The 24,009-nt window shown below is 41.7% G+C and overlaps 1 protein-coding gene across 2 annotated transcripts in view; it reads left to right on the top strand.

Moving 5' to 3' along the window:
• The first annotated feature begins 460 nt into the window (after positions 1–460).
• The window catches only part of LOC148335949 (anoctamin-1-like), a 51,239-nt gene continuing 27,690 nt past the window's right edge, over positions 461–24,009 (top strand). For both annotated transcript variants that reach the window (XM_088298447.1, XM_088298446.1), the window contains exons 1-8: positions 461–790; positions 10,759–11,124; positions 14,268–14,366; positions 14,778–14,929; positions 18,420–18,474; positions 20,671–20,719; positions 22,249–22,304; positions 23,432–23,473. In XM_088298447.1, the coding sequence (XP_088154573.1) occupies positions 695–790; positions 10,759–11,124; positions 14,268–14,366; positions 14,778–14,929; positions 18,420–18,474; positions 20,671–20,719; positions 22,249–22,304; positions 23,432–23,473 (915 nt within the window). In that variant the 5' untranslated portion in view covers positions 461–694. The remainder of the gene's footprint in view (positions 791–10,758; positions 11,125–14,267; positions 14,367–14,777; positions 14,930–18,419; positions 18,475–20,670; positions 20,720–22,248; positions 22,305–23,431; positions 23,474–24,009) is intronic.

Genomic DNA, 24,009 nt, shown 5'->3' with positions numbered 1-24,009 from the left:
CACTGTACTGTTTTCCTATGTGTTGATATTTGCTTTTATATTTTACTTTGTTTTACTCTGCTGTCTGCTGCCAGGTCAAGGTTACAAATGATAACCTGTTTTCAATTACCTTACCTGGATGAGTTAAGGTTAAATAAATAAGAAAAATAAATAAATATAAGAGATTGTACTCCAATGTGTGCTGACACTCAGCATTATCATCTGACCTATGAGTAGATGGGTGGGGTTTGCTTGCCGTTTACTGTATCTAGTATGTTTTTAGCTTTTCAAAATATTTGAATCACAGTGACCTTTCAGTAATTTGTTTCCACTGCTGTAAAAGAGTGCGGGAGGGAGACAGAGGGCTGGGGGAGGTTGATTTTGCACTGGATACTGTTGAGGGGGAGATTGACAGGAAGTGAGGGAGTTTGCCTTGTGTTCATCAGAGTTTTATGGTTGTCTAAGTTTAGATGTTGGCTCAAACTCAGCTTCTCAAGTAGCAAGGCTTGTGGGTCAGCGCAGCCGCTCCACATGGTGACAGAAACAGACAGAAACAGCACTCTTTAAAGGGAGACAATCAAGCCATCGAGAGACATAAGGATAATCTGATTCCAGATACACCGTAAAATGAAGCATTTCAACTAGCAGGGAACGTAAGTAAGGAGAAGGACAGTCAGGACTCTTCAACCTCGATATTCCTCTCACATCAGTGACAATGATTGATGAGGCAGAGCTTACAGACCTTTCAGAATCTCCAGTGCAGCACATTCCACATTTTCTGCAAGATGTCGTCTTCCATGGCAAATTTGAGGTGAGTGGCAAGCAAACAAATCATAACTGGAACTTTAAGTACTTTTTTTTTTTTTTCAATTATGGGGATTGTCACCCTCCTGGGTGATGCTAACCCATACAATTCTAGTCAGATGTATTGGTAAGTAAATGTACCCACAGTGTTGTTTAAGTGGGAACATGTACCGCGTACTGGTAGTAATTCGGGTCACGCTGTTATTGTTATTAATTCATGAACATGGATTAATAATAGTTATAAATAAAAACATTCAGCCGCTTTGATATTCATCTCCTGGAGAATATAAAACATGCGAAATGTTTGTCATGTGCTGTCTATAGTTGTTGATCTTTGGGGATTATTTTACACCTAAATGTCTTGAGTACTAAAACCTTGCAGTGCTTTTCAGATGCATAGTTACCACATAGCTTTGTGCTGCCTGTGTCACGTGTGTCTTGTTGCATATGATGGAGTACAAAATAAACAGCACACGTTTCCTTTGAGAACACCATGACATTTTGAGACGTATTTTTTTCGCTCACAGCTCTGATTTCACCAAATGAAACGGGCCTATTAGAGCTCTACCCCAGTATGCAAGTAAATGTTAAGTTCTCAATGGGTGGAGTACCTACACACGCATAACTTTATGGGATGGAGGATGAGTCATCTCTCTTTAGTGTAGCTAGAAGTTAAAAGTGGGAAGAAATACTGGAAATGATCTCAGATAACATGACACATATAGTGACAGACACCAGTGACAAACCTTCTAGATATATATATATTTTTTGGAGCATTTTTTTTTACTTATTCAAGGCTGCACAGTGGGCAACTGGTTAGCATGTCCGCCTCACAGTGGAGAGGTGGACGGTTCGACTCAGGTGTTCGGCCTTCCTCTGTGGAATTTGCATATTCTCCCTGTGCCTGCGTGGGTTTAATCCGGGTACTGAGAAAAGCACTAAACTGTAGGGCCTAATTTACTATGTTAAAAAATAATGCTTAAGTGTGTTTTCACTTTGACAGATTGCTGGGGTTACTGGTGATCTACGACGATTTCGGTCTTTTACCCCCAAAAACACAAAATAGGAGATGCTAAATTGTGTGTTCACTCTTTCTAAGAGGATATTGACGACTGGTCTAAAAGTGGTGATGAGAGCCATATGTAAAATGATTTTCTGCTCCGATTAACGCTGATGATTTTTACTGCAGAATATATGGAATGTGATGAAAATGGAAGAGAAACGAACATATTGCTAAATTAGAGAAAATAAATGTTTCTAAAAATGTTTGAAAAAAATTGCTATAAACTCATCTAAACATTGCATTTAAAATTTGGGACTGCATGCTAGAAAGGTTGCTCAGGGAGAGGCCAGCACCAAACAATTGTCACAGTGACTCAGAGGCAAGGAAATGCTGAGTTTAGTCATAGGGAAATGGCTCCAAGCCAGCTCTTAGATAAATTAGAAGCTCCAAAATTGCATTGCTGAATAGACGCTTCATTCTTCCTGCGCTTTATTGACTGGTTACGCACACGGTGCTGTTTGCATTTGCCTTTCGGAAGTGGTATTTGAAGATGCAGTTTTCAGCTAGTTGTGGGAGACCAGCCACTACCCCTTTCTGAATCCGTCCCCTTGTCGACCAAATCTTAGAACCATCAAAACAATGAAATTCCTTTTATCCAACAGAAGACAATTTGTTAAAATAGTTGCTGGAAGGGTTGCATATCCCTTAATGTACTAGCATTAGCAGGGGTGGGCATTCCGTCCGACTGACAGACCAGTCCTTCAGTCCGTCACTGACATCACCATTTTGCTGACGATTGACGGATGATGGGACACTCTTTAAAAATGACGAAGTGCTGAATGACGGAATTGGGTTTTCACTCGTCATTATAATCGCCACTAACCACGTCCATCACCGATGGAATAACCGACTATCCGTTCATCATTGGACGCTCATTTTGCTGCCGTTTTTTTTGTTGTTGTTTTGGAGTGTGGGAGGGGTACTGATTGACTGACTGATGAGCTGACCAAATATTTAGTAAAACTCCCCCCTCTTAGGATTAGCACTAATCAAGCGGACGAAAGGCTAAACTATGTGCTTGCTTTCAGTACACTTTCAGGACGACTGGTTTGCAGGGTTCGATTCCAGTTCCTGCCTTCTTGTGTAGAGTTTGCATATTCTCCCCGTGCCTGCGTGGGTTTTCTCCGGGTACTCCAGTTTCCTCACACATCCCAAAAACATGCATTGTAGGTTGATTGGAAACATGGAATTGTGAGCAAAGATGGTTGTTTGTCTCTGAGTGCCCTGCGATTGGCTGGCAATCAATTCTTTTTTCTTTTTTAAATAAATGTTATGTAACATTATTAATTTCTATCCATTTTGCGTTTTAGTGCAAACAAAGGTTGACAGTTTGGTTCTTAAATTCTTTGGCCCGTATGAAGCAATACAGTTGACAGCAAAAAGTAGCTCATTTGCATATAAAATAGTTTTGCTCGTGAATATTTTGCCTCCACACCTCACTCTCTTAATGTGCACTGATGGTGTAGTGGTACATCTGCCCGAGTTGTGTGCGGGCAGCGTGGGTTCAGTTCCCACTCAGTGACGGTGTCTTTGTCTGCCCTGTGACTGGCTGGCGACCAGTCAGCTGGGATAGGCTCCAGAACCCTGGTGCGACCCCGTACAGCAGGCATCACCAAATGGCGGACCGGTTCGGACCGGACCCATGACCAATCTATGATGATTTTTTTTTTCAGGGCGCATTCGCAAACGTTGGCGCTGCAATTGTAGTTAATACGGAAAAGGCGTCACTGATTTGAGCCAATCAAATCGTTTGTTTACGATCCACTGCCAATTGCACAACAGACCGGAAGAGAGTGCTGCTGACAGTATGCCTTGCTAAGAAGTTAGCAAGGTCGATGCGTGTTGTTTTAAATGAATGGACGGAGAAATTTAGTTTCATTCTAGCTGCAGCTGATTCAAAACCAGTGTTCATCATATGCTCCGATACCGTCGCAACATTTCGAAGCACCACTACGAAACAAAGCACCGCCCTCTTTTGCAAAGTTATCCACTGAAGTTTGAGGTGAGCGCACGCAAAAACATCGAACTTCGATTGCAGTATAACAGATGTTTACATTTTCGTTTACAGCCCAGCGGCAAGCAAACGAATGTTCACTAAAAGTATCATGGATTTTGGGGAAACATAAAAAAACATTCAGTGATGGGGAAGTTGTGAAGGAGTGCTTAAATGCGGTTGCACAAACATTATTTAAAGGAAAACACAAAGCCCAGATGTGTGAAATAATCTACCAAATCCCAATGGCCCTGACTCCTTTCCAACCCAGATTTAAGTTACTGGCAGGGCAGTCACAAACTAATTTTTCTCATTAAGAGAAGTTAAAAAAAATATTCAAAAGAAAAGGTGGTTTTGAATTAGTTTTTCATGAGGACAGCCATTTTTATTGATTGTGTACTGAACATGTTGACCTGTTTTACTTGGATAATTAGGCTTTCCGTTTTTTTTAGGCTGATAACTCTTTGATTTGAGGGAAAAAAGGCAAAAGATGTTAACTCAATGCTTAGCACTTGATATATTTCTGCAGGAGATATTTTACTATTTTTTCCGGAAGTGGCACCCTAAAGTTCCTGGAGCCACATTTTCTTGAAAGTGAAATAAACGCCTTATATTTGTTTGACTGGCAAAGGTGTTTAATGGGAACATTGCTAAATATTTTGTATATAAGTGCGCTCTGTTGAAAATGACTAAATATTGAAACTATATAAAAATGTGAACATAGGACTTTGGTTCGGACCTTTTAATTAGAAGAAATTTTTGTCGTGGACCTCTGTGACTTTTAATTGAATACCTCTGCCGTACAGTATAAGCGGTGTGGATCATGACATGACATGACCTCACCTTCAAGCATGAGAGATCAGACCATGCAAACTGAATGTATTTATATATGCTACTCCCAGAATGCACCAAATGACATGTGTGGCACTTTAGCACAATTGGCGAGCAATAAACCTGTGTGCACCCGGTCAGTAGATGACCTTCCACATCTGTTAGTGTGAGCAATCAAGTTTGCACCTGTTTTTGCATGTACAAAGTTTTAATGAATAAAGCCCAAGTTGGCCTTGTATGCCCCTTTGAACCTGACCTTTATGAGCATGGATGGCAGCACTATAACTCCTCCGAGGCAATATTCTTGAACCTCAAATGAGATCCAAGCACCGACTTAAAACTTCAATGGATCAGAGAGTCAAGGCAAAAAGAAAGAGGGGCATCAAAGTGACTATTTGTATTGTTCATCTTAATTTTCCTTTAATATAAATTTTTAATCGAGTTAAACAAAGCTTAAAGATGAATTCATTGCAATTAAAAAATATGCCATATTTTATACATAAATATTTACAACAAACACATGTTTTGCGTTGGGATGGCAATTTAAACTTGAATAGCTACAAATTCCTTCTTGCCATGAGTGCAAATCACTACCTGCGTATTTAGAAATAGAATAGAATAGAAATCCCTTTATTGTCATTGTACTCAAGTGTGCAACGAGATTAGAGGGCTCCCCTCTCCAGTGCAATACAACAATAATACAGACAAATATATAAATTAGATAAATAAAGAAGACAGTGCAATGGAATTCAGTACTGAATAGGGCATATAGAAACACATCACAATGCTGTTTTGCGAGGTTAGGGTGGTCTCGTGTGTGTGTGAGAGTTCAGTATGGAGATGGCTCTCGGAAAGAAACTGTTTCTCAGTCTATTGGTCCTTGATTTGATGCATCTGTAGCGCCTGCCAGAGGGCAACAGGTCGAACAGGTGTGAGTTTGGGTGGGTATTGTCATTGACGATGTTGAGAGCCCTTCTGAGGCACCGGGCGGTGTAGATGTCCGACAGTGAGGGGAGAGGGCAGCCAATAATCCTTTGCGCTGTTTTGACTGTCCTCTGGAGCCTCACTCTGTCCGCCTCAGTGCAGCCGCTGTACCAGGTGGAGACACAGTACGTCAGCAGGCTCTCGATGGACGAGTGGTAGAAGGCCAGCAGCAGCTTCCTGTCCAGGTTGAATTTCCTGAGGACTCTCAGGAAGTGCAGACGTTGGCGGACCTTCTTTACCACTGCTGTGGTGTTGTGACTCCAAGAAAGGTCATCGGAGATCTGTACTCCCAGGAACTTGAACGTGTGGACCCTCTCCACACACACGCCTTCGATGCAGAGGGGGGGCGGCAGCGTCTTGTTCCTCCTGAAGTCGACGACAATCTCCTTTGTTTTAGCAGAGTTAAGGTGCAGTCTGTTGTCCTTGCACCAAGTTGTCAGTCTCTTTACCTCCTCTCTGTAGGCTGTCTCGTCACCTTCCGAGATCAGACCGACCACTGTCGTGTCGTCAGCAAACTTGACGATGGTGTTGTTGCCGTGGGCCGGGCTGCAGTCGTAGGTTTAGAGGACGTACAGGAGAGGGCTCAGCACGCATCCTTGAGGGGAACCGGTGCTCAGCATGCGGGTGGAGGACGTGTAGGGGCCGAGCAACACAGTCTGGGGTCTGTTGGTCAGAAAGTCCTTAATCCAGATGCGTGTGAGGGCAGGGAGGCCGAGAGTGTCCAGTTTGGCGACGAGGATGTCTGGGATGATCGTGTTGAATGCCGAGCTGTAGTCCACAAAGAGCATCCTTGCATAGCTCTGCTGTCGTTCCAGGTGGCCCAGCACAACATGCAGAGCAGTGTCGATGGCGTCCTCAGTGGATCTGTTAGCCCGGTATGCAAACTGGTAGGGGTCCAGAGTGGGAGGAAGGCAGTCCCTGATGTGCTGGAGAACCAGCCTCTCGAAGCACTTCATAATGACTGGTGTGAGAGCAACAGGACGGTAGTCATTCAGGTGGACGGCTGGTGACTTTTTGGGGACAGGAATAATGGTGGAAGTTTTCAAGCAGGAGGGGATGACTGCCTGAGCCAGGGAGCGGTTGAAGATCCTGCAGAAAACATGTGACAGTTGGTGGGCACATGCTCTGAGGACATTGCCTGGTATTCCGTCGGGTCCAGTAGCTTTCCTGGGGTTGACCGCCAGGAGCGCGCGCCTCACATCGTGTTCCTCTACGATGAGTGGGGGGGAGTTGGAGCTTGAAGTGCGGGGGTGTGACGGTTGGGGCGAGTCAAAGCGAGCGAAGAAGCAGTTAAGCTCCTCTGCCAGCGATGCACTCGGGTCTACAGAGGTCGTGCTGCTGCCACGGAAGTTGGTGATGCTCCGTAGACCCTGCCACACCTCCCGTGGCCTGTTACTGGCAAGGTGGGCCTCCAGCCGCCCCTTGTAGGTTGCCTTGGCTAGCTTGATGCCTTTGCTCAGGTCAGCACGAGCCACCCTGTACTGGGCTTTGTCGCCTGACCTGAAGGCAGCGTCACGGGCCTTGAGGAGAGAGCGAACCCTGCTGGACATCCAGGGCTTCGCATTTGGAAAGGTCCGTATAGTCTTATGTTGGGACACAGTTTCCATGCAGAACTTGATGTAGTCCAGTACACAATGCGTGTAGACATCAAGGTCCTGATGATCAAAGAGGTCCCAGTTTGTGTCATGAAAGCAGTCCTGTAATTCACTCATGGCGTCGTCACGCCAGGTTTTCACAGTCTTTGTGGTAGGCCTGAATCTGCGCCTGAGAGGGGTGTACGCAGGTGCGAGCTGCAAGGACAGGTGGTCTGACTGGCCGAGAGGGGCGAGTGGGAGGGCTCTGTATGCGTGCTTGATGTTCGAGTACACATGGTCGAGAGTGTTGTCTCCCCTCGTTGGGCACTTGACATGCTGGTGAAACTCTGGGAGTACAGTCTTTAAATTGGCCTTATTAAAGTCTCCCGCTACTACGTGAACGCCATCAGGGTGGGCCCGCTGATGTTTATTGATGACGCACGCGAGTTCCATCTGAATTCAATACAATATAATACAATACAACTTTATTTATATAGCACACTTTACCACAGCTGGAGCTGTAACAGCGCTTGCTATATGGTGTAATATAAATTAGAGGGAAATTAGAACATAAATTAAAATAAAACAAAATATTCAATAGATATCATGTCGAGTTGAAGGCTAAAGAATTAAAATGTGTCTTCAAACGGGTTTTAAAAGTGGACAGATTCATGGGAGGCCATTCTTGCTATATTTGAATTCCCCTCCCCAGAAAGCCAATCTGCTTTCATAATTACATTTACACATGCAAGTGTCCGCTAGGGTTGAGTGATTTTAGGAGAAAATTGTATTACAATTTTTCTGACTTATATTGCGATTTTGATTTTATTTCTTCACAATTTGTGACATATACAAACATGAAAGAAATTGCCATTATACCATTAAAAACAATAGAAGCTAGAAATGTAAAAATGCAAGGACAGGAAAGACGTTTTGTGAGGGAGGCATTCCTTTTTCAAGTTATTAGAAATGGTTCAAGTAAGGCAAGACCTTCAGTACCACTTGCTGTCAAGTATAATTTAGTATTTGTGTAATTCTGTAAATGAAAACCCCAAAATAATTTTCATTTTGTACTAATGTACAATTTCTTTCTACATAAATGTTAACTTTCATGTAAATAAAAAAACATAGTTCTTCACCAAAGCTAAATTGATTAAAAATAGAATTTTGAGACCTATTATTGTGGATATTGTTGTGTGCCTACCTTAATACTCACTTAGGCTGGGCACTCTGAATTGAATCGAACCAAGAGTTGTCTTTCTCTTGCTTGATTAAACAACAGTTTTCCAACCAACTCTCAGTCAACAAGGTTTTCTCTCTCTCACTCTCCCCCTGCCCTTATGTCATCACATCACAATGCAACCAACCTCAATACACGACAGATATCTCAAAACTTAGTACTCAACGGTGCAAAATAGTGCAAATGACATTCATGAGATTGCAAATATTTAATACGTTTCACATTGAGCTATTTGTCATGGCTGGCTCAGCCGTTTCTGTGTTCCGGTTTGAGAGCGCCTGATAAAAGATTTCTGTTCATAGCTGTTGGCTCTCCGTTCCAACGTGGTTCTAGTCTAACTTCTGTCGAAGGTCAATTGTACATTGAAGCACTTATTTTGGGTCTTTCCCAACCCTGCATTTTACTTTATCAGCACGCTTAGCGCCTCCTAATTTGTCTCTTCGTGAAAACACAACTTGTTAGTGGGCTCCATTATTTCTCTCCACGGCGGAAGTCAGCCGCACCATGCAGCTTGTTGCTGTTGCTGCGCACGGACTTACATGTAGCACAAATAAAGTCCATGCTGCTACGGCGCAAGCTATATTAGCGTCTAGCATTCAAGTAGCTGCAAATACTTCCGGGAGTATGGGCGACAGCATGATGTATGTTTTTTGTTTTTTAACTGATTCAGCGCTAGTTAGTGTGACGTGTTTACTGTAATATGCCACTGATTCGGGAGCGAGGAGGATCAGAGCCCTTTAAGAAAAACGCATCTTTGACAATCCCGAAAGCTGAGACATTATCTAGTGCTCTGTGTACTTCTGAATCGACTTATGGGGCTACATGGGTGGGTCATTCAGTGCATCCGTTAAATGCGTCAAATATTTTGACTTGATTAATCACAAAAAATAATTACTGCCTGTTAGCACGTTTGATATCACTAATAAAAATACAATTGATTTTAATTTCTTTAAAACCTTAATCATTATTTTTTTTTAAAACTGTCCTGTCTGATATGCTAGGGCGGCACGGTGGACGACTGGTTAGCACGATGGCCTCACCGTGCTTGCGTGGGTTTCCTCCGGGTACTCCGGTTTCCTCCCACATTCCAAAAACATGCATGGCAGGCCGATTGAACACTCTAAATTGCCCCTAAGTATGAGTGTGAGCGCGGATGGTTGTTTGTCTCTGTGTGCCCTGCAATTGGCTGGCAACCAGTTCAGGGTGTCCCCCGCCTACTGCCCGAAGATAGCTGGGATAGGCTCCAGCACCCCCTGCGACCCTAGTGAGGAGAAGCAGTACAGAAGATGGAGGGATGGATGGATTATTATGCAAAACCTGATGGGCGAGAGTAAAAAAAATTAGAGCATGATTTGGAATTAACACATACCGAAATCAGCTAGAATCGTTTACTTGCATCTCTGATTTAAAGGAATTGAGTAAAATTTTGTTGACCAGTGTAACATCCCTTCACTTATGCGTTGCAGACTTCTATAAATTCCCATAGTCTGTTAGGCAATGAATGTATACAGAATCTGTGATTCACTGAAAAAGCCAGTGGTCCATGTGTGAGTGCGGCAGCACTGCAAGCCTGTGTGCGTACTTGGAAGGAGGCAGAGTTGTTTTTTGGAGTTGATAAAAATATTTTGCTTTCAAAAAACAAACAAATGTGTTAGACATCCTGATTTTCAAAGACTTGTTTACTCATCCTCATGTTTAAAGCTTTTCAAGTTCAAGTTGACTGTTTCATAATGTTTTGGCCAACTGAGTGGCAAGTCCTAAAAAAGTAGCGACTCGAGTCTGACCCAAGTCAAATCATGTGAATCGAGTGCCTCAACAGTGACTGCAAGAAACAAACAAAACAAATGTGTGTAGAATGCAGCTATTTTTTGCATGTTTTACACAACTAAAACAACTTGGCGGCAAGTCGGCCCCTAAGAACACAGATGCATACAAACATTTGTAAAGGACATTGATAACGCACAGCCTCGTATGCAAACAATGTTTTGCCAGTTTATCCCCATTAAATTGATCACATTATATTTATATTATATTTAAACAATGCTAAACATTGATTTGGGTAAAATAGACTTCAAGGGTAATATCAGAGGTCGCTCTCTTTTCAAATTAATAATACAATACGACATGGTTCTGTACATCAATAGGACTGCAACAATTAAAGCTGGTCCAGTCCTATTTGGAAAGTATAAAACATGTAAAAGCAATGGTCACAAAAACAAGATTCTGACAAAATTATTCCAGATTGTTTTGCCATTTTTCTCATTGTGTTTCTATCTATTGTAAATATCAGCTGCTGAAGACGCTAACCCCAGAGGAAAATGCCAACTGTCAGCGTGGTCTCTACTTTCAAGACGGCCAGCGGCATGTGGACTATGTTCTCACCTACGCTTTGAAGAAATCATCTTCGGGTCGTTCCACTCGCTACTCAACACATTTGCTGACAGAAAATGCTGTTGCACGCAGCCTGCGCCGTAACTATCATGCATCATCTACTGAAAAAGGCTCCTTATCGTCACAAACCTCAACACTCTCCAACGTGGATCTACACTCCCCGGGAGAGAACTTCTGTGGCCAGGACGATCAAAAAAACTTCAGGAGAGAGGAGTTTGAAGGGAAACTTCGAGATATGGGCCTGGAACTGGAGATTGATGAGGACGTGAGTTTTATCCACTTTAATTGTTGTGACGTAAATCTAATAGAATGATTTAAAAATGCAATCAATTTATGATGTTTGCAGAGTGACATGCATATTAGAATAGATATGTTATCTGATATCCTGGCTATGTATAACCAATGTCCTCCTGTGTGACCCAATTCTGCAGCACTTAAATAGAAAAGCCACTATGCAGAATCACAAACCATAATCCTAGATTCATAATGGGTACTCGAGTAAACAACTCACTACTTTTGTGCATGAAATGATCATCACAAACATCACGCAAAGGGAGAACAGAATGACCCTCTCTAGGGAAAGATCTGGAAAGTTCTGCTTACAAACAGGAAACTCTGCTCGGAGCAAGTTCCCACACTGTGTCAGTCACCCTCAAAAGGCTTAAATACAGCCAATTGTTTTTATTACATACTGTATGTGATTATATATTGTTGGATGTGGATTATTGGACACTTGGAGTGACCACTGATTCATGAACACTGCTGAAATATTTCTTCTACCGTTTCAGTTCTGAGTTGTAATAATATTATTTGCCATTGGATAGCAGACTTCTTGCTGTAGCGCTCCTGGCACTTCGTCACTATTAAAATCATGCTGAACATGAAATGAAACAAAATGATGTTTGCTTTAACTGTAGCTTGGCGCCCAACCGCATTAACAGGTTAAGACACACCTTCAAAAAAAAAACACTCAAACAATTGTGATTTGCGTACTTACTACAGAAAAAAGTTCTGTTATGAATAAATCTGTTTAATGTGCATGCAAAGTTGTGACCTGAAGTCATCCAAAAATATGGTACAATAGTATAGATTTGGGAAAAAGTTGAAATATTGTATACCAGGGCGGCACGGTGGATGGCTGGTGGACGATGACCTCACAGTGCAGAGGTCGTGGGTTCCATTCCGGCTCCAACCTTCCTGTGTGGAGTTTGCATGTTCTCCCCATGCCTGCGTGGGTTTCCTCCGGGTACTCCGGTTTCCTCCCACAGTCCAATAATAAGCATGGCGGGTTGATTGGACACTCTAAATTGCCCCTAGTTATGAGTGTGAGCTCGGATGGTTGTTCGTCTATGTGTGCCCTGCGATTGGCTGGCAACCAGTTCAGGGTGTCCCCCACCTACTCCATTGACAGCTGGGATAGGCTCCGGCACCCTCCACGACCCTAATGAGAAGTAGCGGTACACATAATGGATACCAAACACCAAATTTTGCATTCAGAGGTTTCGGACCAACATCATCATCCAACAGATATCCATCCCCCCACCCATTATCTGAGGCACTTTTTCTCACAAAGGTTGCCGCCGTGCTGGAACCTATCTCAGCTGTCTTCGGGCAGTAGGCGGGGTACCCTGAACTGGTTGCCAGCCAGTCGCAGGGCACACATAGAGGGACAACTATCCGCGCTCACAATCACACCTAGCGCCAATTTAAAGTGTTCCATTAACCTTCCATGCAAGTTTTTGGAATGAGGGATGAAACCAGACTACCCGGAAAAAAAACACTCAGACATGGGGAGAACATGCAAACTCCACACAGGGAGGCTGTAGCTGGAACCAAACCCTGCACCTCTGTACTGTGAGGCGGACGTTGTAACCAGTCGGTCACCGTGCTGACGCCATCAAACGTATATTTCTTATTTATTTAAATCTGTTACAAAGTGATGTGTATTGGAAGATGTAAAAATGGGTTATGCCATTATCCACACCGCTTATTCTGTACAGGGTCACGGGAGGGTGCCGGAGCCTATCCCGGCTGACTATGGGCGAAAGGCGCACTACACCCTGAACTGGAGATGTAAAAATTAACAAAATAATTCAACTGCTACGTCTTTTCACGCTTGCGTGTACAAATGTGAAGTGTATCAGTCTTTCCTGACTGCTTTATTTACTATTCTTTTATTTACTACCGCTTTATTTATTAACTAAACCAGACAGAGTTGATAATTTTTCAGCAGTGACATGCATGTCAAATTCACTAATCTAGCCAATTGATGGCAGACACGAGACTTGATCAACAGCATCGCAATGGTTATACTGGCATTGTTCACATTGGTATTGTTCCTTGTACTGCCGTAATATACAGTTGACACCAATGGAAACATAACACCCAAATAGTTGATCAATAACTAATTAAACATCCATCCATCCAGGGTCACTGACGGTGTAGTGGTACACTCGCCTGAGTTATGTGCGGGCAGCGTGGGTTCAGTTCCCACTCAATGACGGTGTCTATGTCTGCCCTGTGACTGGCTGGCGACCAGTTCAGGGTGTAGTGTGCCTTTCGCCCGTAGTCACCTGGGATAGGCTCCAGCACCCTCCTGCAACCATGTACAGGATAAGCCGTGTGGATAGTGACATGGCATCCATCCATCCATTATCTTAGCCGCTTATAATGCTAATTAATTGTATATATATATATATATATATATATATTCTTGGGGCTTTAATAATGGTCCTTTGACTGCAGGCCAGGGAATTAGCTGTTGGAGTCGAATAAGCTGGTCGGAAAGCTCTCTCCATCGCCATCACCCTTTTGCGACGATGCATTGCATGATGCATGCAAGCTCAGCCTTGCGGATTGAGGTTTGCATTAGCACTTCTCCTAGAGTCAGCTTTATATCCTCCATATCTACCGTAGCTTGGATCTGCGCAACCTGGTCAATAGTCAGTGGATGAGTGGTAGATGAAGCCTCAGCTTCATGAACTGTCAGAAGGAACATTATAAACCTTATCAGGCTTTGACTTGCCACCGATTCTATATTCCTTTCTAACAACGTATGATTTATGATGATACGTAGAATTTTATTTCTACTTTGCATGTGTGAAAAGGACAGAAACATTGATAAAATTGGCAACTCTCAAGAAATCTGCCTTTGTGCAGCCTTTCAAATATTCGTGGGATGCACCCTAGGCAAACTTATCCACATGGAAGAGCATGGTCATCCTTCACCTCCCCCACACAAAAAGAAGACAAGAGGACCGGGTGTACTCAGCCCCACACCAAAGCCACTCAAGACACCCCAATGACACGAGCATGGGATTACATTTAGTGTTGTGAATTTATTTTGAATGGTTTCACTGTTGGTAGACTGTTGAAATAACATTGTTGTCCGTGCCTTGTTCACCATAGTCTAAGATTCTAGGTGTGGGCTTTGTGAAAATTCATGCTCCATGGAATGTTCTCTGTCGAGAAGCAGAGTTTATGAAGCTAAAGATGCCCACAAAAAGGGTAAGGATTATTGACATTTTCCATTGACGTTGGGATTCATATGTACAGATAGTGGTCATGCATAACATACAAAGATGAAACCAAATGTCATTTTCGCTGTATCATTAGTTTTATCAACGTAAAATGTAGTTCCAGTTTGTTATTGTTCTTTTTAATACCACTCTTGGTTTTATTTTATTTAATTAACAAATCAATGCTATTCATTAGCTTTCACAAACTATAATAACTTTGCTCTGAATAGGGTTAGCAAGGTATGAAATTGCTGACCGTATGGATAGAAGGAATTGAAGTATGTTGGTTTTAGTTTTTTAGTCAATGTATGTGTATGTGCGTGGGTGTGCGGGTGTGAGTCTGTGTGTGTGTGCCTGCAAATGCACATGCATGGATTTACAAATGGATTCTTGTTTGTAGGTATATGAAGTCAAGAAGTCAAGTGGTGTCATAGAGAAACTTAATTTACTCGTCAGTAAAGTCCTTGAGCCTCTTCATCCACATGTTGAGGAGCCCCAACCAAAGAACATCAAACACCTGTCACACACTTTTTCCAGGGAAAAGCAACATCTGTAAGTACACAATTTTGTTCACGCGATACTCTTTCAGCTTAATATGTTTTTGTAGGAAGAATAAAATGAACATCTGGCATGCACTGCTCTTCCAAACCAAAGTGACATTTTGCATTTCCAGCCCGAAAACTAAACAGTAGTCACATTTGAGAACAAGAACTAAACCTATACATTGACTTCTTTATGTACCTGTAAGAAGAGTGTTGCATTTAAAAGAAGATACTGCTCCTGTTTGTCTCGTCTTATACAAAGCCCGAAAACAGAAAAGTCCATTCTTCTAATTCTAGCAATAAAACTGATTGTGCACTAAGAGAGAATTCCAAGGAAAGGGCCCACACCTCAACATGGAAATCGTTTTTTACACAGCTACAGTATGGGAAAAAAAACTTTCAGCATGACCTCATTTGAAAATTTACTGAGCTGAACCAAAATTTACCTTGCTGTCAGTTGATAGCTCACCGAATGAACCCCTGCCGTTAAATCTAGTCTGAGCCGTCGACTGAACCAGGATGAGGTAAGGGCAATAGTTAAGATGAACCTTAACCCGATTCAGCAGGGCGCCTATCAATGGCCTTTCACAGAAATAACATGTACTCATCATCAGTTAAATCGAGATTGAGCCGGTCCACTGAATCGGGTTTGTTATGGACAATATTCTTTACCCAATTTTCAGCAAGGTGACCCCTGATGGCCATTTACAAGCATAACATGTACTTACCATCACAGGATCTCACACCCACCACCAATGAACCACCAACCATGATAAAATAATACAATAAATACAATAACGGTATATCTTATGACATCACTGTTGGGTGTCCAATTTATTAATACAGGAGAGGCTCACAAACTTTGCTTTAATTGCAGAATTGCAAACAAATATTTTGCCAGCATCACAATTCAAGTCAGTCTGTACCCTGCCATCGATGCAGCAGAGATGTGAGCACGTGTTTAGCCAGCACATCTCACCCGTGTTATTACTGACAGGAAAAAGTACACAAACTAGACCAGCATTCACACTAACTCACTGCTTCATTATTGTCAAAAGTACTGCACATAAAATGCATTTAGGGATTGCATGTGCGTTCACGTCAGGGTTCGTTCACGGACACAGATTTTCATCAAAAGGTCCTCAGATGTTCGTCAGACGTTCGCCTGAACCTTTCTTGCCCCGGGGAAAATTTTGAAAAATCACTGCAATCGTTGGCAAATGTCTGGCAACCGTGTGCTCAAAATCTCCATACCTCCACTGTAAGCATACATTTACTCACTGGTACATGTAAGACCCCCTAGTTTTTTTTTTTTTGTCTGTTTCATTTTTTTTTTTTGCGTGGTGACGCGCATGGACGCAGCGGCTAACGGTTCTCCCTTTCCATGCTGAAATCACGCACCCTCACCTTTTAGAACTGCAACATAATGTGTTTTATTTATTATTTATCTATGTAATTGAATATTTGTTTTTATTTAATTATTAAATATTTAATTAATTTAATTGATATATTTATTTAAATTATTTATTAGATTGTATTGAAGAGGGGAGCTCTCCAATCTCGTTGTACACTGAGTACAATGACAAAGCGCATTCCGATTCTGATTCTGATTCTAGTTTAACCATGCAAAAAGGCCTCCACGTAATGGGCGCACGAATGCATTAAGGTAAGCAATCTGATGCTCGTATATGTGCCCGCGTTCGGCATGCACACCCCCAACTTTATATTTGAAAGAGGGCGTACCAGAGAAAAGTGCACACACCATGAGTCCAATAATATATTGTGAAAGTAAAAAGTGTGTAAAATAGTAAATATAAAAACCTCGAATGTGCCTAAAGCTACTCTGAGTAGCTGAATATCACCTGAACTGCATTAACGTAATAAAGGATTACAGAATACCATTCACACGCCTAGAAGGCGCCCAAATAATACTTAAAATAAAACAAATCCTACTACCACAACTTAAGTAAATAAGTACAGAATACAATACCTTTACGTATATACACTCATATCAAAGCTGACGTACTCACAAAGAACTGACAGGTCAACATCTTAACTACAACACACAAACAATATTGTGAGCAAAAATGGACCTGGGCTAACTTTTATTAAACGACAATAAAAAAGCGCTTACAGAGCAAAACACTGTTAAGTAATGTGACTGTTATAAAACCATGTGCTCTCAGAAAATGTATGTGAGCGAGAGTGGGTGTGGGCGTGCGCACGTGTGTGTGTGTGTGAGGGATCATTATTGTCTACAAATTTTAATTCGTCACGTGGGTCTAAAACCCCACTATTACATTATTTATCAACATACTTTGTTCAATTATCCCAATTGTTGCATCCAGCAGTGGCAGGCCGTGAATTTCACACCTGGGCCTTCAGTGAAGTCTTACTTCGTCCTGCTTGAATAAATCCCTCTCATAATCTCATCATTTATGACACCACGGCTGGACAAATAATATACAGAAACACACTTACACAGTAGTAAGTGAGCGTTGGACGAACTAGCTTCTCTTGAAAGCTCCGTCTTGAAAATGGCCTCGCAAGTGTATCTTCAATTAATCCACTCTTTTCCCTCCTTCGGCCATTGTGGTTTAAAAAAGCAATAATATAGTTTATATTTTCCAACGGTTGCCATTTACGACTTCTGGGTGTGTGGGTTCAGCGTAGCGCTGCCCCCTCACAAGTGAGTATCCAATCACAAGACACGTTCATCACCTTCAGCGTAAGACCAGCAAGAAAGCTCACTTTAACCAACTCGTGATCTGATTGGCTATCGCAACTGTCTATCAAATCTGAAAGTCCATTGGCTTTGACAGAAGAGATGCCCGCACAATTGCATCTGAAGGCCTAGGAAAGAATAGTGCGTGCTACAGGTATTGTGAAACCTGCCTGGTAACACGAGGTAGCGGAATTCTGATTGGACAAAAACTCTCACCAAAATACAATGCTAGGATATAGTATGACATCAATGTGAAGAATATGATCATTTTTTTTCTTGATTATGTTAGGAAAACAGAGAAGGCCTTGGCGTCCCGCCACTGGCATCCAGTGGTACAAATAGCCCACAGAAACTGTTACATCAACTTTCATTAATGACTGTAGCAGCCTACATGAGACACCAGACCGGCACTCTGCCATGTCACGTACACATTAATGCCAGCTGAACCACTCATGTGCAACACCAACAAGCCACAATGTACATATCATTCGATTAATTTTTTTTTTTTTGAGGGGTGATTTTGCTTTGATATATTCATTCTTGGTCTTGTGTCGGTCTTAACACGCTCGAGTCTCAATAATGTCTTTGTCTCGTTTGGTGTGGTCTTGACGACAACATAAACTATTTTAAAAAAAGTAACGAGTAACTTAAAACTGTACTCAATTCACATTGTATTTAGTTAGTCGTGAATTTGAGCACAGTCAAAAGTGGCAACAGTGGGCTTCCTTTTTGTGGTGAAATCGTAATATTTTTGCGTGCTTCTTTGTGTCACCAGGTTTGACCTTTCAGACAAGGACTCATTTTTTGACAGTAAAACCAGGAGCTCAATAGTAAGTCGGACCGAGGTCCATTATCAATTATTCACATACCCAGAAAACCACCAAGCATAAGTCACTTTTAAAGAGATGGACAATATATTGGCTTTGCTTTGTTTGACATTGCTTGTTTACTCTGAAATAGTCAATGTTTGCATGTTCCTTTGCATACTGTGTCACATTACTGTATGTAGTGACCCAGGATTTAGTGAATTGAACGGAAATATGTGGCATAGTGAAATGGGGTAAAATGGGCAACTTGTGTTTTGAGATACAGTCCAATTTACGTGTGTAATATAATTTAAGATTTTTCAAAATTGGCATTGGTAAAATACTGTATGTTGGACTACATGTTAAAAAGCACACTTTGAAATCACATTAGGAATGATATGCCAATTATTTTGTAACATTATTCTTAAATTTAATTTCACTTCACTTAAATTATCCAAGAAACGTCATCTTGTTGCAGTGGAGGGGTTTGTGTGTCCCAATGATTCAAGGAGCTAAGTTGTCTGGGGCTTTATGCCCCAGGCAGGGTCATGGCCATGGCAAACATGGTGAGGGATCAGACGTCTCACAAGACCCCATGACGAACAAAAATATTGGGGTTTTATTTTACAAAAAATAAATCTGACGCGAGGCCGACCGACAAAGTACAACAAATGACGCTGGTGGAAAAACACACCATGGAAGTAACGATTAGAACAAAAAATCTTGCAAAAGGCAAGGAGCAAAACGGAATGAAAATCGCTTGCCTCGGAAGGACAAGGAATACCAATTCACAAGATTAACACGAGCGAGCGAGATAACTATAAACAATGAAATAACTTACCGATGAACAAAGGTCATAAATCACGGGGAGAAAAACGAGATGTCTAGTAATTCGCAAATTGGTAACATGAGCGCGAGCACGAGAAATAATCAGATGGCGAGTAGTTGGCATGGTGTCCTAAAGTAGTCCGGTAATCATGAGTTACAGGTGCGTGGCTGGTGTTTGCGTCTCTCCAGCCGGTGACAACATGACCGAACGAAGCGCTGGAGGGAAACGCCCCACCCCTCATTCCATGGAAGCTGGGGGACATTGAGTCTGAGTGGACCATGCTCCACACCTCCAGTGTTGAGGCAGGCAATTTCTTTTTGGCTTGTGGGACTCCACGGGCAGCAGATGTGTACCGGCTGGCCAAGCGGAACACAGCTTCGGGGCAAAAACTCAGGCATGGGAAGAGTTCAGCGAGGCCATGGAAAATGACTTGCAGACAACTTTGAGGAAATTCTGGTCCAAATTCTGGTTTATCAGTAGTGCACCTTTCTCACTATGTATTGTGGAGATTCAGCACTGCTGACTTCGACTCCGGACATTGGGAGTTGGTGGGGAGAATACTTAAAAAAATCAGCACCTACAAAAACTGAGATCCTGTCCCAAGGAGTTTCAGTATCTTGGGATCTTGTTCAACCACTGAGGGGAAGATGGAGCGGGAGTTTAACAGGCGGATCAATGACCTATGTTCCTACTTTCACCTATGATCACAAGCTGTGGATGATTACAGAAAGATTAGAATCCCAGATACAAGCAGCTGAAATGTGTTTTCTCTGCAGAGTGTCAGCTCTCCCTCACAGGTAAGGTGAGAAGCTTGGTAATCTGGGAGGGGCTCAGATGTGAGCTGCTGCCCTCTGCATTGAGAGGAGCCAGATGAGGTAGCTCGGGGAACTTGTTAGGACGCCACCCGGATGCCTCCCTGGTGTGGTATTCCGGGCATATTGCACTAGGAGAAGGCCCCAAGGATGACCCAGGACACGCGGGAAAGACTTGTCTAGGGAACACCTCAGGATGTCCCAGGAGGAGCTGGACGAAGTGGCTTGGGAGAGGAAATTCTGGACTTCCTTGCTTAAGCTGCTTCCCCCATAAACCAACCTTGGATAAGGGAAAGAGAATAATGATGATGATGAATTTGTTTGGTTAAAAAGGAAAAATCTATTAGCATTTTAGATGATTTCCTAAACTCAAACAAAGTACTAGGATTCTAATAATATTAATTCATACAAACGTAGGTTTAATCTAAATGGTGTCTTTAACTTCTTGGCAGAGTAGCAAAACTGAGGTGGGATCTGGGCTGAACTGAAACTAAACCAAAAATGACAGTGTCTGTTTTAAATTACACTTTTTGTAAATGTTTTTGTAGCAATTGATTAATCATCTTGCTTTTCTTTTAGGTTTATGAAATACTAAAAAGGACTAAATGTAAGGCCAAGTACAACATGGGTAAGTCTGACAGTTGAAACTATTCAGAAGACAAACTAACAGCAAGCCTACTAAAACAACATTTAGGCTAAAAATCCAGTGTTTAAATGTTTATGTTGTTGTGTCATTGAATGTTGTCCAATTCAATCAAAACATAGACTTTCATTATATTCATAGCCTTCATGACTCTGATAAATTACACCGAATTATATTACAGGCTGACTTCCACTCCTTTGCTGATATTGCATAGATTTGTATTTTCATGTTAAATCAAAACTCAGTTCAAACTCTGCTGCATGTTTTTTTGTTGCACACCATATAGAAAACCAGATCACACACCCACAGCATGCAAGGAGTGTTGTCATGTATGAAAGGGCAGACAAATATCACATCTCTTTAGCGAGGGTTATGAATTTGGTGACTTGCATATAGTCAGAACACAGACAAACATTTCTCAAATTACAGTTGCCATTATTTTGGGAAAGGACAGTATGAGTCAAACAGTGACCCTCCAGTCCAAAGCCCAACTCCTAACAGATGATCTTCTGCCACCCCAGTTCATTTTTCAAGTGGGACATGCATATTAACTGTTCTGAGTTTTTATTTTTATTTTAGATTTTCTTTTCTTTTTAGGTTGCTTTTAATTCACGGTTTACTGATATCTCAGAATATGCAGAAGTGTAATGTGACTAGATGTATGACCGGATATTGGGTTCTGGAATTTTATGCGACTTTCACTACGATATTTTTTTCGAAATAAATAGCGGTTAAATCGTGTGTTGTTCAAGGGCCACACAGAGAGAAAGTCAGTGTGCATAATTGGGCAATCTGGTTGTAGATTGGGGATGGTTCGTGTACTTTGGCAAGGAAGCAAGCAGCCTTCCTCCCGTAACCATTCTAATCTTTTCTTAAGAAAAGTACTATGTCAACCTTTTTGTAATGCAGTTCTTGGATTTCAGAATAAACGTGAATTATCCTGGTCATTAATTGTTACCTAATCTTTATCTAAATCACAGGTGTCAAACTTAAGGCCCGGGGGCCAGATCTGGCCCGCAACCTCATTTTATGTGGCCCGCAAAGGGCAAATCATCTGCATCAACTTCCTGTTTCTAGCATATGTTCTTCACTTTTAACAACATTGAGATATGAGATATTGCCATTTATTTGTTACCAATCCTCCCCTTTTAAAATAAATTGAAAATTTGTTGAACAATTACTTACTAGCTTCTGATTTCAAAACTGGCTTTCCAATCAATTTGTTGAGTGCAACGGATAACGTAAAGTGATCATACATTTATATGGGTTCACAGTCATAACGGCCCTCTGAGGGAAACCACAACTACGATGTGGCCCGTCCACAAAAATGAGTTTGACACCCCTGGTGTCTCACAACAATAGACTAACTGTAACCGTTATTATGTAAGTCAGCCACACTGTTTGGTAACTGAGTCATCAAAGCAAGTCAGGTCAGATTGAAAATATTATTATTTTCCATTATTGTTAATAATACTAATGACTTTTTGGGGGGTGGGCTGGGGGTGCGGGTTTAGGTATCACCAGTCTCCTAGGTAGTGGTGTCTATACAGCTGCTTATCCTCCCCACGATGTGAGTAGACCTCTCAAAGAAACAGAACACAACTGCAGAATAAGTCCGAGCATGTGTGTCATTAAAATTCAACGAAAATTGACATATACAAGTTGACACCCCCAAAAAAACGGGAACTTTTTAACAATCAAATACAACCAAAAGTGAAATCAAATATTTTATTCATAGTGATTGAAGCCTTAAAATGTGCCATTTACGTAACAATGATGACATTTTCTAAAACCTATGTCCTGTACATGGCGTCTTCCTGTACGAAGGCATTTTTGAATCTGCCGTTGAGATTCCTCATTGACAGCTGCAACATCTCAGCTGGTATACTGTGAATTTCATCCTGAATTCTCAGCTTTAAATCATACAGAGTTCTTGGTCAGGTTGTGTACTCTTTACTCCCAGACACACTTGACATAGGCACTCAAGACACAAAAATCACTATCTCTTACATAGAAGAACTTACTGAATCAAATTGAGATCACACACACACACACACACACACACAAACACAATTCTTGAATATTCTCCAATTGCTGTGCAGTGAGTGATGTCGCTCCATCCTGTTGAAACCGGGTTTCTTGAACCTGCGAACAAAGGACAGTAACATCTCCACGGAACAATTCGCAGTGACTGACACCCCCTTTTCCTGGACATCCTAAGTTGCAAAAACGTCAGAATGCCCTTTGTGCAGCTGTAACACTATCACCGTTTTTATAGAACATTTTTTATGGCGAACACATGATTTTAGCCTATGCACTGATCCAAGGTAACTAAAATGGCAGTGTTTTCTTGCTCTTTCCCCCTTTTTTTTGGGGAGTCATCTTGTAAAAAGTTTTTTTCCAATTCTTACACATCTTCAGAAATTTGGAGAATGTTGTCCAGCATCGATGTCAATTACTTTATATTATTTAATGAGTTAGTGTGAATGAATGATATTTGACTTTGCAAGTGTCGATGAAATGTCAGACCCATTGGTTTTCACAATTTTCTACAGTTCATCAATATTTCAAGGGATTATTAAAAATATTTCAGTGCAAGCGACTGACCAATATTGAACTGACATTTGCAGCAGTTTTATCGACATTGCACTCCCAGTTGTAAGTGTGCGTTTATGCTATTCATCTTTCTGTCAATAGGGAGATATTAATGAAGAGAGTGCAGAGCCAAATGACAGAAAAGTAAGTTTTCCCTTGAATTAGTAACCAATACATTTTAATTTTATTGATGTTTGCGGGTCCTTGGTTCTGTTTCAATTTGCACGAAAACAATGTAGTCTATCACTAACCTGTGCTAACACAGTGCTAAAGGCATGTGACGGTAATAATTTGTGAGAAAGACACTTGTTAGCCAAGAGTATAAAACAAGTGAAAAACGAGCTCAATGGACAAAAGTTCATAAACACGTTCATATTTTCGGCGAACGTGAACTGAACGTAGTGTATTTTTGCTTTGTGAACGTTTTTATGAACAAGCTCATTCTGGGGCCACTAAACGGTTTTGAACAGCACTCCATCTTTGTTCAGTTGTGCCAGGTTTTCTCAAGAAAACCAGACTAAAGACAAGCCTTAATTAGGTGTAAAATTACATTATTTGGCAACCCCAGCTAACAACAGTGACACGGTTTTAAGCATCATCCAAATGCGATGCGTGTTTGGAGGGGGGGGGGGCCTAAACGGCGCACAGAAGCGGCTCTATTATCTCCCAGCCCAAACTGG

Source organism: Idiotropiscis lumnitzeri, chromosome 6 (genome assembly GCF_059441095.1).
Source record: "Idiotropiscis lumnitzeri isolate Australia: NSW breed Sydney's pygmy pipehorse chromosome 6, RoL_Ilum_1.0, whole genome shotgun sequence".
Taxonomy (NCBI): domain Eukaryota; kingdom Metazoa; phylum Chordata; class Actinopteri; order Syngnathiformes; family Syngnathidae; genus Idiotropiscis; species Idiotropiscis lumnitzeri.
This window is presented reverse-complemented; position numbering and strand designations above follow the sequence as displayed.